General features: G+C 52.5%; 1 protein-coding gene across 3 annotated transcripts in view; it reads left to right on the top strand.

Moving 5' to 3' along the window:
• Positions 1 to 15111, top strand: part of DIP2A (disco interacting protein 2 homolog A) — a 117499-nt gene that overhangs the window by 54333 nt on the left and 48055 nt on the right. For 2 of the 3 annotated variants that reach the window (XM_036766992.1, XM_036766994.1), the window contains 6 exons: positions 947 to 1195; positions 5930 to 6058; positions 6901 to 7020; positions 9507 to 9704; positions 10997 to 11088; positions 12544 to 12654. In XM_036766992.1, coding sequence (XP_036622887.1) covers positions 947 to 1195; positions 5930 to 6058; positions 6901 to 7020; positions 9507 to 9704; positions 10997 to 11088; positions 12544 to 12654 — 899 coding nt within the window. The remainder of the gene's footprint in view (positions 1 to 946; positions 1196 to 5929; positions 6059 to 6900; positions 7021 to 9506; positions 9705 to 10996; positions 11089 to 12543; positions 12655 to 15111) is intronic. The other variant, XM_036766993.1, reaches the window with a different exon arrangement.

The raw sequence follows: 15111 nt of genomic DNA, 5'->3' as shown, positions 1-15111 counted from the left end.
GGCTGCTTCTGCTGCTGACACTGCCAGGCCCCAGCAGTTTCACCTGCCCCCTGCCCTGCCCAGCTCTCCTCTGGACACGCCCAACCAGAGCTCAGGGTCCTTGAGTCACTTGCCAGTCCATGTGTGGGGGCCTCCATGTGGGCTGTTGTGGGAGAGCCAGATACTTCTGAAATGTTTCATGCCTCCCAGAAGCCGGCCCTCCTGGAACAAGGGGCCTTTTAAAGGTCCCTGTCCCCTCCACCCTACCGCACCCCGCTTCATTTAGTGGGCAGAGGACTGAGACCGCTCTTACTATCTGAATTCTTTTGAATAGCTTTGGGCAGATGAGTATCCTAGACACAGGAGGTTCCCCAGCCCAGCCTTTTGGCTTTTGCTGTTTTGATTCGAAATCTCCCTATGATGGATTGCACACGTTCTTACCAGTATAAGTCACGGAGCCTTTTTGGGGTCTGGGCACCAGCCAGACAGTTGTAGGACAGCGTGAGATGGAAGGAATCGAGTTTCTCCAAAGCTGACTTCTCGCTTGCTTTGTGCAGGACCAGGCCAAAAGAGTCTGCAGTCAGGGCTGCGTCCATTTGGGGCCATCGATCGGCTTGTCTGTGGCATCACTGATAGCATCAATGTCTTAATTGTTGAGTTGCCAAGTGGAAGAGGGTCAGGCCTTTAAGGGAGAACAGGCTTTTCTGTGAGGCTTGAACAGTCCCTCAGCATGGAGACTGGCGCAGACATTCCTCAAGCCCTAAGGGACACTCGGGCACTTCCAAGGTGACTCCTTGTCTCCCAGCCCAGTAGCCTTCTGTCCCCGAGGTAGTTTTACTGCCAGCCTGCATTGTCCTCTTAGAAGGAGCCCAAGCTCCTTCATCCCAGTGACAGCGCCTGGGAGGCCACAGCAAGCGTCCTGGCTCACCCCTGCATGACATACCTGTCATGGTTATTTCCATCACAGACACATCCTCGGCCTCAGAAGATGAGGGCTCGCTCCGGCGGCAAGGGCGACTCACTTCCACTCCGTTCCAGAGCCATTCCAACGTAGAACCCTGGCTTCATCGGGTCATTCAGGGCTCCTCCACCTCATCCTCCGCATCCTCCACTTCATCCCACCCGGGAGGGAAACCTGCTGCCGCTTCCAATACAGCTCCCGCCGCCGCCGCTGCCGCCACAGTGCTTGCAGATCTCATGGCCCACGCTCAGCTAGGTCAGTACAATAACCGCCTCTGGACACCCATCACACCAGGAGTCCTTAGTGAGAGAGCAGTTCTCCAAAATGCTAGGTTGTTCCCCCACAGACAGGCCCTGCAGGGGCTGTGAGGTTTCAGGAGCAACATATGTCATCTAAGGAGGCTTCTCTGTCCAAATCTTTCCCAGACACGTTCCCTTTCCCTTTCGGTGAAGGGTGCAAATGGGCTCTAACCAGTGCTTGCATAGCCCAGTAGTCGGGAGCTAGCTCCCCCTCTGGTACGTTGGGACAATCCCTTGGCATTCATTACTAGATCTCAATTAAATATTAAGTAACAATGCCATGTAGGAAATGTGGAAACAACCTTTGGATCCTAGGCAAAAGGAGACTTCTTCAACACTCCTGGCATTTCATTAATGTCACCCCTTACAAATTTATTGCTGTTTAGTCACTGAATATGAGAATCTTAAATACAGAAGCTGGGGCCGTCCCCTGCCTGCTTCCCTGATCCCCTCTCTCACTCTGTTCTTGCAGTGAGAATGTCAGGGAGCTGGCCAGCAATGATGGGCTGAGTCTTATTTCACGATAAGAAATAAAAGTTAGATGGATCTTTAACCCTCCAGAATGAGTCTATTGGTTCCTGAACATGGAGGGATGTTGAGATCGGCTTGGACTCCAAACAGTCTGTGTCCCTGGCCCCCTTTCTCACCCCCCTGGGGATTTCCGTGTGCCTCCATTCCTCCCCCAGCCCCTTCTTTTTGCCCCATGGAGGGAGGCAGCAGCAGCCTGTGTCTGGGTGTCCCCAGGTGGTCATTGCATTTATTCTGTGCTGTTTCATGTCCATCATCATCCTGCTCATGGTTCTCCTGCCTCTGCTTTCCTTTCTCTCCAGCATGCTCCATGGTTCTCTGAATCCCTTCTCTTAGTTGTTTTGTGGCACAGTGATGTTCCCATTCGAGTGTCTGTGCATCCCACCTTGTTCTGCCATTTCCTGGGCACCCCCTATGTCTTTAGCGCTTTGCTCTCATAAGAAGTGCTCCAAGAAAGATTTGGGCAGGTGTCATCAGCATTATAGACCCTGCCTCAGGGCCACAGAGACACCAGTGAATAACCTGGATATTTTTCCCTTAGAATCACAGACTTTTAAAACTCCGAGGGACCTTATGACCTAGATGTCTAAGCTCACCCCCTTATTTTAATAATGTAGAAACTGAGGCTGAGGAGCCCCAGTGACTTGCAGGACAGTGAGGAGGCATCCGGGAGAGCCTGGTCCCCAACCCGGGGCCTTCTGCTCTCTTCCTGGCAGCGGCTGTTCAGGAGGGTCCCAGGAACTTAGCCAGGCAGCAGCCATGGGGTGCCTACTTGGGACCTCGCTTCAGCATCTTTGTTGAATGGAAAATCTGAGCAGAGTTTGCAATTTTATAGTAGCCATTGTTTTAAGTTTGGCTGGATTAGAAATGAGAGTATTTTGAGGTAGCCACACTCTCCATCCATGGTTTTCCTTGCTGAAAATCATGGAGCTGTAGCATTTTGCATTATGAAGGGAAGCCTTTCTCTTTTACCAGGAGAATCCTCCAGTCAGTTTCCATTGGATGCCCCTCCTTTTGCTTCCCATAGGAAGAAGCGCTACCAGTTCCAGGGAATGTCAGGAAGGTACCTCCCTGAAGGAGAGCAGGAGGGAGGGATTCCCCAGGCAGCTGGCCTCACTCCAAACAGTCCATTGGCGGGTCTTTCTAGGCCTTGGGGACACCTTGTCCAGAGTCACCATCCATTGGCTGTGGTGATGGCCACCTTCGCTCAGGGGGTGCTACCTGGGAGCCAGGCCTATTTTGTGGACCTATTTCCATACCCAATTGATAGCAGTCAGGGCTTAGACATCTTGTAGGGAACGTGGAGATAGAGGCCACACAGATTGTGCCCGCTCCAGAGTTGTCCTGCAGCCAGCGAGTCCACATGCACCAGCCTCTCCTCTTAGGGCTCCTCGGCCCTTCTCAGGAGGGGCCACCCTTGCCAGCTGTCAGGTGGGGAATCACAGGTTGAGGGACAAGGTGAACAGGTGTTGGGTGTGGGGGAGGAGAAGTGGAACTGTTCCTGGAGGGTAAATCTGAAACTTTTCAGTTCCTTTGCCCCAGTGGCCTGACCCTGGGTGGCCATGTGGGGTATCCCTGATCACCGGGGACATAGAAATGCACCTTCTCTTGCTCATTTGGAGTAATTTTTTCCCCTTACGTTTCATAGATCCTTAGAGCTTTAAAATATGTATAGTTCATTTGATTCAGCAAACATTTATTAGGCACCTACTGTGTTCAGGGCTGTCTTCAGCCATGGTTTATGTTGGTGCTTATGTTCGGAGAGGGAAGGCCCACTTGCACAAAATGGAGTGGCCATTTGAGAAGGCTCAGGAAGGCTTCTTGAGGAGGAGGCCAGAACATGTGAGCTGAGCTTTGGAAGGGCAGAGCTGGGGTGGGGGTGGGGGGCGCACAGCCTGAGACAGGGAGGCTTGCTTAGGGACCAGCTATCAGCAGAGCTTGTCTGGAACAGAGTATGTAAGCCTCGAGATGGAGGCAGAGCCTGGCCCAGTGAGGGTCTTTGGTGCCACTCTCTCTTAGAAGCAAGCACCTGAATCGTGACTCTGAGGAAGGAGGCTTGGAGGCCTCTGGTTTACACCGTGCTTAGTCAAGGATTCCCATATCCATGACCTTATGTCCACCAGGTAGACAATGGACCTCTGCTTGAAGCCTCCTGGGTCAGGAGCCTTCTCCTTCTTGAGGCAGCCTCTCCCCCTTGGGGCAGTGTCTGGAAGGTCTTCCTCCTGTCCTCCCACAGGGCCCTCTCATAAGCCTTTGAAGTAGGGCATCTCCATTAGGAAGATGATTTGACCACTGTGGGAAGAATGCTTGCCTTGGAGAGCAGAGGCAGCGGGGACAGGACAGTGGAAGGAGGCCGGAGAGGGGATGGGGGCCCAGAGCATGTGAGAGGTGGTAGAGGTCAAGCTGACTGAACTGGTCATAGTATCCCAGAGCGAGAGCTGGAAGGGACTAGCCAGGCCATGAGGCCGGAGCATGGCAGCCACTTTTCCAAGGCCCTGCGGGTAGCACAGAGTGGTGCCAGCCTCCCCAGCCTTGTCTAGTGACGTGCCTCTCCTCTCCGTGCACCGTGCTGCTAACACTGTTGGGGGCAGGAGGGAGGCCCAGGGTCATTAGGGAGAACATGCTTCTTTGGGAGCCTATGATGACTTTTATGTACCATCTCTGCTTCTGGGTAAAATCCCACAGTGTATGATTCTCGCTGCCTTTTGCAGTGTTTCCGACTTGCTTTTGACTGGCAAAGGGGCCTCAAAACATACATTTAAAAATGCTGTTAGCACCTGCCTACCAGTTTCAAGAAACTCAAGAGCGCTATGTAACTGAAGGGGCACGGTCTGTGAAGAACACCCGAGGATTGGAACCGAGGGGTTAGGAAGATGTTTCATTTGATTTCCTGTAACCTTCTGTTTCTTTCCACTTTTGCCAGCACAGCTTTATAGCAAACTGCACAAGGGCCAGATAGCCCCGTGGCCCAGAGGCTCAAGTATTTAGGAAGGGGTGGAGGTCTTTCCAGAGCCCTCCCTCTCCAGCACCATGGCCCTGGTCCTGGCCCTGGCAAAGTCAGAGAGACCTTGGCTCTGCCAATCATGGGTCCCCCTGGCCCTGCTCCTGACTGGTTGGGCCAACCCTGCAGCCATGGGGGATATTCAGGGGACTTCAGGGAGTTATTTTGCACAGTTCTTTCTCAGTGATCTGTGTAGCCTGTTTCTCATAAGAAATGACTTTGAAGGAACTCCGGAAAGTTTGGTGGGCAGATGTTGGGCCACAGAGGACTTGAGAAGTTAGCCAAGGGGCAGCAGATGGAGACAGAGCTGACAGTGCTCCAAGACTTTCTCTTTGAAAAGCATTTTGGGAAGAGATTGCCTTCTGCTCAGGGCCCAGACAGCTATCTCCTCCAAGTCTGTCTCAGACTCCACTACTCCATTAGGCATTTTCCACACCAACGTCTTGTGATCAACCATTCCATCCCTTTGGGTTTGTGCTCCACATAACCCGTGGAGATGGAAGAACCACTGAGCCAAAGAGACAAGGAATGCCAGGACTCTGGATCAGAAGCCTCCATTTTCACCTGAGTTGTCTTTTCCTTGTACTAATCTTTGAGGAGACGGAAGCAGGTCCCCCCAAAATAAGTCAGCGGAAGAGACTGACTGCTCCGTGACCCCACAGCTTCCTGGTCCTCTCCTAGGGTCAGTGTGTGCTTGCTTTTACACCTGTGGCCTCATCTTCTGGGGGCTGTCCAATGTGCCTGGAGTGCTCACACGGAGAGCTGGGACATCAGGGTATTTCTCTCCTCACCTTCCTGAGTGGCCTTAAGCAAGGCGCTCACATCTCTGGCCTCAAAACCAAGCTGGGGGCCTGGGGTGCTCCAGGGTCCCACCAGTCTCATCCACCACACAGTCATTTGTTCTCAGGGAACCATAGAAATCAACCTGTCTGCCCTGTCTGCTCTCTACCTCTATCCTCACCCCCACCCCCAGTAAAACTGTTAATTGGGTTAATTTTGTTTTAGAAAAACTGATTAACCTAGCAAAGTTTAGAAGCAGTGTCATGAATGGTGATGGTGTCACGGATGGTGACAGGAGGCTGTGACCTTGATTCCTGAAGGACAGATGGGGTCTCTAGTGGAGAGGGGGCTGCATTTCTTTTCTTTCTTTTCCCGTTACAGATAACCATCCTGCACCTCCTGATGTGACCACTGGCCTTGTAGAACTGCCCCCCCATGAGCGCCCACAGGTTGCCTCTGTGAGAGGGGTCCCTCGAGGCTATAGCAGCAGCATATTGGAGACAGCTGATGGTAAACGCTCCTGGGTTTCCAGCCTGGAATCAAGGACGGGCTTTGGGAGGTGGCTTTACAAATGTAGATTTTTGAGGGTGGAAGGTTGGATGCTGTGAGGCCTTTGTTTTTGTGATCCCTGTCCATGTCCTCTGAACAGAAACACAGCACCCCCAGGTGCCCAGTGCTCACCTTGGCTTACAGACGGCTTCTTGTTGCTTTGGGGTGACAGATCGCTTTTGTTTCCCGCCAGACTGGGGACTTGCTTCCATGTCATTGTTCCATCCAGAGAATGGTGGGATTTACCCATGAACCACTGGTTTATGCAGTTGGCAAGAGTCTGAGTGATCCTGGGTCTTGAAGGCCTTCTTGTAGCTAACCTGAGACACTCAGGAGTCTGTTGGTTAAGTCTGATTACAGTGGGATAAATCTTTAAAGGGTGATTATGAGCTTTGCAGGGAAAGCCATCTCCTTATTTTGCAATTATGGTACTTTTTTGAAGGCCAAAAACTTAATTGCCAAGCCCAATCCCCAGCTCACTCTCATGGGCTCCAAAGACTTTTGGCTCTTTTCAGAAACTTCATCTGCTGTCCAAGGGTGGGTGTGACCACCATTTAAGGAAAGTCTCTGAGCTTTCTTCCAAAAAGCCTTTGAGCAGCATCCTCATCAATGGGGTCGTTGTCCTCCCTTTCCTTGGCAGGAGAGGTGCTGAGCAATCTGTGGAGACCTGCTGACTGAGTTTGGGGCTGGGTGGGGGAGAAGGGAGAGGGTTCCAGGCAAAGGGCTTCATTTGTTTGCCCCCAGGTAGAAGGTCTGCCACACCTCTTGGGATACCCTTTCTCTCTACTTCTTAATTTTGATAGGTGTTCCAGTGAATAGCAGAGTGTCTTCAAAAATTCAACAGCTTTTAAATACCTTAAAGAGACCAAAGCGCCCTCCTTTGAAGGAATTCTTTGTGGATGATTTTGAAGAACTGTTGGAAGGTAACAGCGAGTGCATGGCCTTGGACCCTGGGCTGTGGGAGTGGCCTCCCTGAGGACACTGGGTGTGGTCAGGGCAGGTGCAGCTGGGTGAAGTCCCATGCCTAAAAGATGGGGACAGGTGAGAACCTGGAGCCACATCTAAGAGAATGCTGAACCATGCAGCTAGACAGGCTTTGGATGAAAAAGATCTGGAGATTTAAACTTTGGTCTTTCCGTTGTGTTTATTTACAAACATTTTTTTTATCCTGGACTTAAAAAAAACCCAGAGGACAAGAGCTTTGCCAGGTAAACAGAGCAGCCCTGCTTTTCATCCCCTGCAGCTTTCTCTTCCAGTACCTGATAGGTTTGGCATGGAGCTCTCCAGGCTGGCCTGCTCTGCCTGTTTTGGGAGGTCTTACTCTTGCTTTGAATAGCTGACCCTGGGATGTGGCAGTAAAGCTGGCCAAGCCCCAACTGTGGTCTCAGGGCATTGTTATCACTGTCGCCTGAGGCGGGGCCTTGCCTCTACCCTGGAGGCCTGATGAGGTGAAGGGAGGTCCAAACCAGGCTTTCCCAATGTTAAGGCCTGCCCTGCTGGTCCCCTATCAGCCTCCCAGAACTCCATTTCACACACCTGGGTTTTTGCCAGGCTGCATTGGCCAGTGACCCTGAGGGGGAGTGCTCACTTCTTTGTGACACTGGAAGGGACCTTGCCCTGGGCCATCCCGGGGGGCCTAACTCCCAGTCTTTTGCTCTTCCTGTGGAGCTAAGCCTTAGAGTCAGGGTGAGCCTTTACTTACCAGTGGCTCCCAACTTTTTTCAGTACTTTTTCTTAATCTTTCTTCTTCTCTTTATTTGCTCTTAAGCTAATCCAGTCTTAGCTGCTGCTGACTGGGCATTGATTTAATGCATTTGCCAGATCCTGCTTGTGTCCCGTCTTTGGACATGGGCTCTGAATCCCTCATTACTTAGTGGCCTTTGACAGAGCAGAGTTACCAGGAACAAGCATTTATTAACGCCTACGATGTGGCAGGCGCTGTGCCAAGCCCTTTACAGATAATCTCATTTGGGACTCCAGGACAGTGCCCTGAGCATGCGGTGTTGTACCACACACCTCCCTGACCTTCACATACCCAAGAGCAAAATGATTTAGGGTTTGTTCCTGGGGAAGCCGAGCAGGGGCTGTCATCCAGCCCATCCCAATATCTCTGAGCACAAAGGAGCTGGCTCCTGCTCACACCTTACCTGAGCCCTCTTACCCACTCCCTCTGGGACCAGGCCTTGGGAGTGTGTATCTCTCTTAACGTACTTAGCAGTCACTGTATATGTGGGAGTGTGTGTGTGGTGTGTAGGAATGTGTGTATATGAAGTGCATGTGGACGTGTGTGGTGTGTTTGTATGATGTGTGTATGGTGTGGCATGTGTGGTGTGTGCATGGTGTGTGTGTGGGTGAGGGGTGGGCGTACCCCCTTCTAGCCTGCGATGGTCATGAGCAAGGGTCAGGGCTGCCCCCGCCCCCTCCTCTGGCCGTCCATCCCCCACACCCCAGGCCCAGGTGCTGCTTGGCTGAAGGGAAAGTCTGCCTCTCAGCAGCCTCTCCTTTGTGTGTGAAAAGCGCATCTTTCTGGGCCAAGGCAGATTTCTGCCTTGGCTTCCCAACAACAGGAGGCCTCTTTCCTCCCATTTGTGGTTGCTGATTGATGGGTCCTTGGTGGGCCAGGACTGACCTCTTTGCTTTCACAGGGTTGGGAAGGCCTCATCCCAAGGCCAGTCGGCACCTTGTCTGACATGCAGAGTAAGGGAAGGTGCCTTGAAGCTTTGGAATTCACCCAGAGGCCAGGGCCAGGGCAGATTAGGGCAAGAGTCAAAGCCAGCTCCTTCTGGCTGGCAAGGCAGGCTCTCTGTCCCCTGTTCCTTGCTGCTTCTGTCACAATTGTCATAGGCCCCAGTCAGTGGAAATACCAGATCTTTCTCCAAGTCAATATTTCTAAAGGGATTTTTAAAAATATGGACAGTTGCAGGATCAGTCCCTTGCCAATGGAGACCCCCTCCCCCATGGCTCTGGGGTGCTGGCCCAGCGTTCAGGACTATTGGCGGCTGCATGTCCTTTCCTACAGGCTGTCCAGGAAGAGGGGCTCTGAGTGAGGGGTGGGGGGAGTAATCCCCAAAGAAATGGAGCCTATTCTTAAGGAGATGCACAGTGGTGGTCAGGCTGAGCTCTTCCTGGGGTTGCCTTGGATGCCCCCTGAAGGCTATCCCCCCAAGCCTTGGTGGTCAGGTCACTAGGAACAGGGTTTATTTTCATTTCTTTTAAAATGTTGAGTTGGTAATACCCTGATTTCTTACAGGCCTGGAGTTAGTTTTAGATTGTGACAGCTTGGAGTAATTTTCAGATGATCTGATGGCTCTCAGTAAAAATGGGAGGATAGGAAATGAGAGAGCATGAATCCTTGAGTATAGATGTGCTGGCTTAGGACTATGCTGAAGGGGCCGCCTTGTCTTTGCAGTCCACCAGCCAGATCCCAATCAGCCCAAGCCTGAGGGAAGTCAGATGACCGTGCTCCAAGGGGAGCCATTAGGTGTGGTTTCCAACTGGCCTCCATCCCTCCTGGCAGCCCTGCAGCGTTGGGGCACAACTCAGCCCAAAGCCCCCTGTCTCACAGCCTTGGATACCACTGGGAAAGCCATCTACACCCTCACTTATGGTAAGTACTGAGCCGAGTGAGGCTTTTTCCAATGCAGATTGCTGTGGTTGGCCCCAGTGCTTGGTCACTCAAGGCTCAGGACAGGTATTCCTCTCCCTTCCTCCAGTTGCAAAGATTGTGGATGGGGGGTTGCGGGGTTCATGCATTTTAATTGAGGATTGAAGCCAGAGAAAGTGATTCTTGTGGACTGAGAGGACTCGAGAGAAGCAGAGGGAGACAGAAGCCAGGTATCTGTGCTGTTATTCCCCAGTCATAGCTTCTGCCGGGACCCTCCCTTCTGTCTCAGGTGCCAGGACACTGAGCGAAGCAGAATTGGCCAGTTGCTCATTGGTGCCTTGTGCTGGCCAAAGGAAGACTGAGAAATGAGAGGGCGGACACAGGGCTATTGGGATGGACCAACCCAGGGAGGGAGATCCCAGGGCTTCCCAGGAGAGAAGGGAGGGAGAGCAGCAAGGCAGGCCCTCCCTCCCAGCTGACTTCTGTGGGCTCTTAGGCCAGTGTAAAGGGCAGATCTGCTGTTTGTAAACCAGCATTTATAGAGCACCTACTGTGTGCCAGGTGCTATGCTAAGCACTTTATAGATGCCTCCCAACAGCCCTGGAGGCAGGGGCTGTTCGATTCCCCATTTTATAGGGGAGGAAACTGAAGTAGACAAGTGAAATGACTTTCCCAGGGTCACACAGTGAGAAAGTATCTGAGGCCAGACTTGAACTTGGGTCTTCCTGACTCCAGGCCCAGGGCTTTCTATCCACTGAGCTACCAGCTGCCTCATTCTCTGAGCGTTTATCAAATGGGTGTCTAGGAGCTCCCATTCTTATGGGAGAGACGATGCCCTTGGAAGGTTCAGCTGGGAATCAGATGAGAAAGACCCATCATCCTTAGGGTGTAGATAAATAAGATCTCATCCTTTTCTGAGGCTAAACCACCAGCTGTTCTTTATGGAGCATCTGAGCATGCATCTCATGCCCTTCTTGCAAACACGTTTCTTTGAGCTGCCCCCAGTGGAAAGGCCTGGAGTTCTGACTGGTCCTGGAGTGGTCGAGTGGCTGGAGGAGGCACCTGTGCTCCTCTGGGATGCCAAAAGGAGCTCTGGAATGGCTCAGGAAGTCCCTCCCACAGTGGAATGTGGCCAATTCGAGGGGAGTGTTCACAGATTTATCACATTTTGTGGTGTGATCAATGTATCTTGGCTGTTCTTGCCAGTCACTGGTTCCCTTAGTGTACCCTTAGCATACCAGCTATTGACATCTGACTTTTGTCACATATGCTTTGTGTTTGCATTGTGATTTTAGGCAAACTTTGGAGTCGAAGTGTAAAGTTGGCATACACCCTCCTTAACAAGCTCACCAGTAAGAATGAGCCCTTGCTTAAACCTGGAGACCGAGTAAGTCACCAAGGGAGCTTCTCTGGCTCAGGACGCGGCGTTGCCTGGGAGGGAGAGTTTGGGTGGGGGGGGGTGGGGAAGAGTCACTGATCTGGCTGGGGGGGCGCTGTCACTGTCCAGTGGGAGAGTTGCTGTGTGGGGCAGGGGAAGAGTCGGAAAGTCATGTTTTTGCTCTAAGCATGGCCGCAAATAGCCTGTGAAGGCGTCCAGGGAGCAAGCAATGGCAGCCACCTTCCACCCCTTCCCCAGGCCGCTTTGTCCTCCTCCTTTTCTCATTCGCCTCTGTCCACGTTGGCATGGCCGTAGAAGTGGTCGGTTTGTGTCGGTCCATGTCCAAGGACTGGCAGGCCGTGTTCTGTCCTGGCAGATGCTCGGCCAGCCTCCATCAGTGAAGGACACCAGGGATCCCCATCTGGGTCTTCACAGCTCTTGAGTATTGAAAACAATGGGAAGACTCAATTCAGTTCAGTACAAGGTGGTCACACTCTCTGTTCAGCAAACTCTGTGTAAGGCCCATGAGATGCCAAGCATGGCCTGTCTAACAGTGGTGTTAATAGCGGCCTAGGTGGCTTGAACCCCTTCCTGGCCTGGGGCAGAGGGAGAACCAAGTGTCTCCATTATCCCAGGAATGAAACACTCTCCCAGGGGGGTTCCATCTGCTTGGGGTACTGAGGCTGGCCTGTGACCGAGCTGGGCCTCAAGTCTCTCACCACATCCCTGGAGCTCCTGCCTGCTGGCCAGCAAATGTACTTCTGACTGTGCATCTGGTGCAGATTTGGTCGTTTGCAGTTCCCAATGACAAGGCCATTTATGAAAAATGGTTCTGCTGTGGTGATTGGTGCTCAGGGAAACATTCTGGATGTGGGCGTTTCTGTAAAAGAGGCAATGGAAGAACAGGAAAGAAGCTGCAGCCTCAGCCCCCACCCATGACCCGTGGCCTGGCCTCTGTCTCTCCTCTGTGCCCGATTCGAGCATCCTTCCCTGCTCCTCAGGGCTGTGGAGTTTGGAAGGATGCTGAGACTGAGCTGAGCTTGTTTTCTCCAGCTTGCCATTCTAGACATTACAGATGTACTTTTCCCCTTCTCTTAATGGGTGCTGCTGTTCAATGCCATTTTAATTCATTTTCCCTTTATCTAAATAAATCAGTGCTCTATATGGTCCCCAGATTCCCCCCCAGGCTGTTTGAGCTGGTGACATAACTTTCCAGGCCTGGGCATTCATTCCCTGGTGCCACCTTGTAGCTTGTGATGTCAGAGTGAGTCCCGACAGCGGCTCGTTGGTCAGAGAATACCTCAGGGATGAACACAACATCGCCACTCAGGGGAGGAAGGTGGGGACCTTCTCTAGGCAGGGAGTTCAGTCAGCTTCGGTTCACACTTTTCACTTGAACCTTTTACTTTGAAAAACAAAAGCAATTTTCATCTCTTCCTCCTTCCCCCTTTTTCTTAATTTTAGGTGGCTCTCGTCTTCCCGAATAGTGACCCTGTGATGTTCATGGTGGCATTCTATGGGTGCCTCCTGGCAGAACTTATCCCTGTGCCAATAGAAGTGCCATTAACGAGGAAGGTAAGCCAGCCCTCCTCCCACAGCCTCTTCACTATGGCCTGGGAATGGGCCACTGCCCGCTGCAGGGTGTGTCCTTTGGGCACAGGCAGGGAAGAGTCTCCACTGGGACGGTGTCTCCCTTGACACTCCCAGTCTTCCTGGTTTTGAAGACAGTGTGCCCTAGACCTCCCCTCCTTTTAGTGGCAGGAATGTTAGCGTGGCTTCTTCATGTTCCAGAGCGTGGGACTGCTGTGCACCTGGCCAGAAGAGCCCTGGGTTTAGGCCTGGTCCTCCCTTCCTCTCACCTGGCTGCTTTTCCCTTCTGTCTGTGGGGCTCATGGCAGGGAGCAAGAGGCCATGGAAGGAACGCTGAAGAAGAGGGGGAGTAAAGCATGTCAGCAGGGGCAGGGAAAGGTGGGCTGGTCACATGCTGAGAGCTCCCTCCTTGGGGTCTGTGGGAAGACGAGCCCCTGGGGACGGGCACCTCCATCTTGGTGAGAGTGTTCCTGGAGCCATCAAAGCTCTCTGTGTGCAGCAGACAGGATGAACTGAGGCAGCTGCCTTAAACCCCAAGGAGGGAGCTCTTCGCATGTGACCAGCCCACCTTTCCCTGCCCCTGCTTCCCTGCTGACATCCTGTACTCCCGCTCTTCAGAGCTCCTTCCCCGTCCCCTCTTGCTACCTGCCACAGGCCCTTTCCCATGCCCTGTAGTGACGCTCTGTTCCCTGAAGACTCCTTTATAGTTCTCTTCAAAAAACATCACTTTACCGAGCATGGACTCCGTGCCTGGCCCTGTGCCGCTGCTGGGGGTCCAGAGACAAAAGCAGAGATGACATTTGGTGTTGGGGAGCCTCACTTGATCGCTCGGCCAGCATGTCTCCCCGGGGGGGATAAGGGCCTGCTCTGGCTGTGGTGTTTCTGTGCCTTTTCCTGGGCACATAGTGGTGTGCTGGGAAGGCGTGATGTCTCTGGGCAGAGTCTGCTGCTGCTTGGAGCCCTACAAGGGGCGGGTGGCTAACATCTTTGGTCTGGGATCTTCCATCCTCCTGCAGGGGGGTGGTCCATACAGCAGTAGTCAGCAGGAGCCAAGTTTGATTCCTGGCCCTCTCACTACCAGTCTTTTGCTGGCTGGATCATGAGCCTCTTCTCTTTACCCCAGCTTCTTCAGCCACACTCATGTGACGTGGCCTTGGGAGGCTCTCCCCTTTATTGTTGTTGTCCTTCAGACTTGATCTGAGCAAGTGCTGCAAGCCAGGCCTGTCTGAAAACCCCCCTTTCCCAAGGTCACTGAGCTTGCAGCCCAACAAACAGAAGGCCCTGATCTTTTTCAGACAAACTGCTCTCTAGCCAAACCTCTGCTAGCTTGGACTGGTAGGAGGTTTTGCACCCAAGTGTAGAATTTTGCGTTTATCCCTATCAAATCTCACCTTATGCAGCTATACCTAAAAAAGGACCCATCAGGCAGAAGTAGGGAACGTCACTCTGTGTCAATCCGGGGGAGGCTGGAAGACAGCAGCTGGGCCCTTTGGGGGATAGCCCAAGGCATCACACAGTTCCTCCCACCTCCTCATGTGCCTTGGCCTCTCAGGTTAGGTGTTTTATCTGCAGCCATTCCAGGCCCAGACCTGGCTGACGCTGGGCCTTTTGGAGCACTTTGATCTTCTCTGGGTCTTGAGTGATCTTGACTGTGCCTCCTTGGTACCTGGGCTGCTCCTTAGACCTGGACTCAGGCTACCGCCTTCCTGGGACTTCTCCTTGGGGGCTCCTTTAAGGAGGTGATGAATTGAGTCTTTCTTACTTCACTTTTCCTGTGGTTCTAATTGACCTGGGAAGTTTGCATTTATGATTTCTTGGAAAGTGGTGTCCAGGCTTTTAAAAAAAAAAATCATGATTTTCAGGAGTCCAGTTGTTTCTGTTTTTCCAGGCGAATTCTTATTGATCTGTCTTACATTTCCTTTTTTTCTCCACCTTTTTTGCTTTTGTTCTAGTATTTCTTGCTGCCTCATGGGGTTCTTGGTTTTGCCTTGGTCTCTTCTCATTTTCAAGGATCCCATTCTTGGGTAAAGGGTGTAGCACTTTCTCTTTAGGCTGTTTCTTGTATCTCAGTTTTCTTTTATATATTCAGGCTGTCTTTGGGGAGGCCCTTTTTCGCTCTCTTTGGGGGAGCTCTCGGTTTGCAATGATTTAGGGCGCTCTTTTCTTTGATTTGCTCATCTCTTGCGTGCTAATTCCTGAACTGGGGCCTTGTGCCAAGGCCAAGCTCTACTTCTGCTGTCCTTTGGTTGCAGCCCTGCTCAGTCCCACATGGGATCCTCAGCCTGGCTATGCCCACCTCTGCTGCCTCCTAAGCTTGGCCTGTGGGCCACCAGGGCTGTCGCCGGCGTGTCGGGCCTCCGAGCCCCCCTGTGCACTGTGGGTGGTGATGCTGCTCCCTGGGCCTCCCCAGTGCTCGCCATCGGCCCTGCCTCACTGCCTCTG

This window comes from Trichosurus vulpecula, chromosome 7 (assembly GCF_011100635.1).
Source record: "Trichosurus vulpecula isolate mTriVul1 chromosome 7, mTriVul1.pri, whole genome shotgun sequence".
In the NCBI taxonomy this organism is placed as follows: domain Eukaryota; kingdom Metazoa; phylum Chordata; class Mammalia; order Diprotodontia; family Phalangeridae; genus Trichosurus; species Trichosurus vulpecula.
This window is presented reverse-complemented; position numbering and strand designations above follow the sequence as displayed.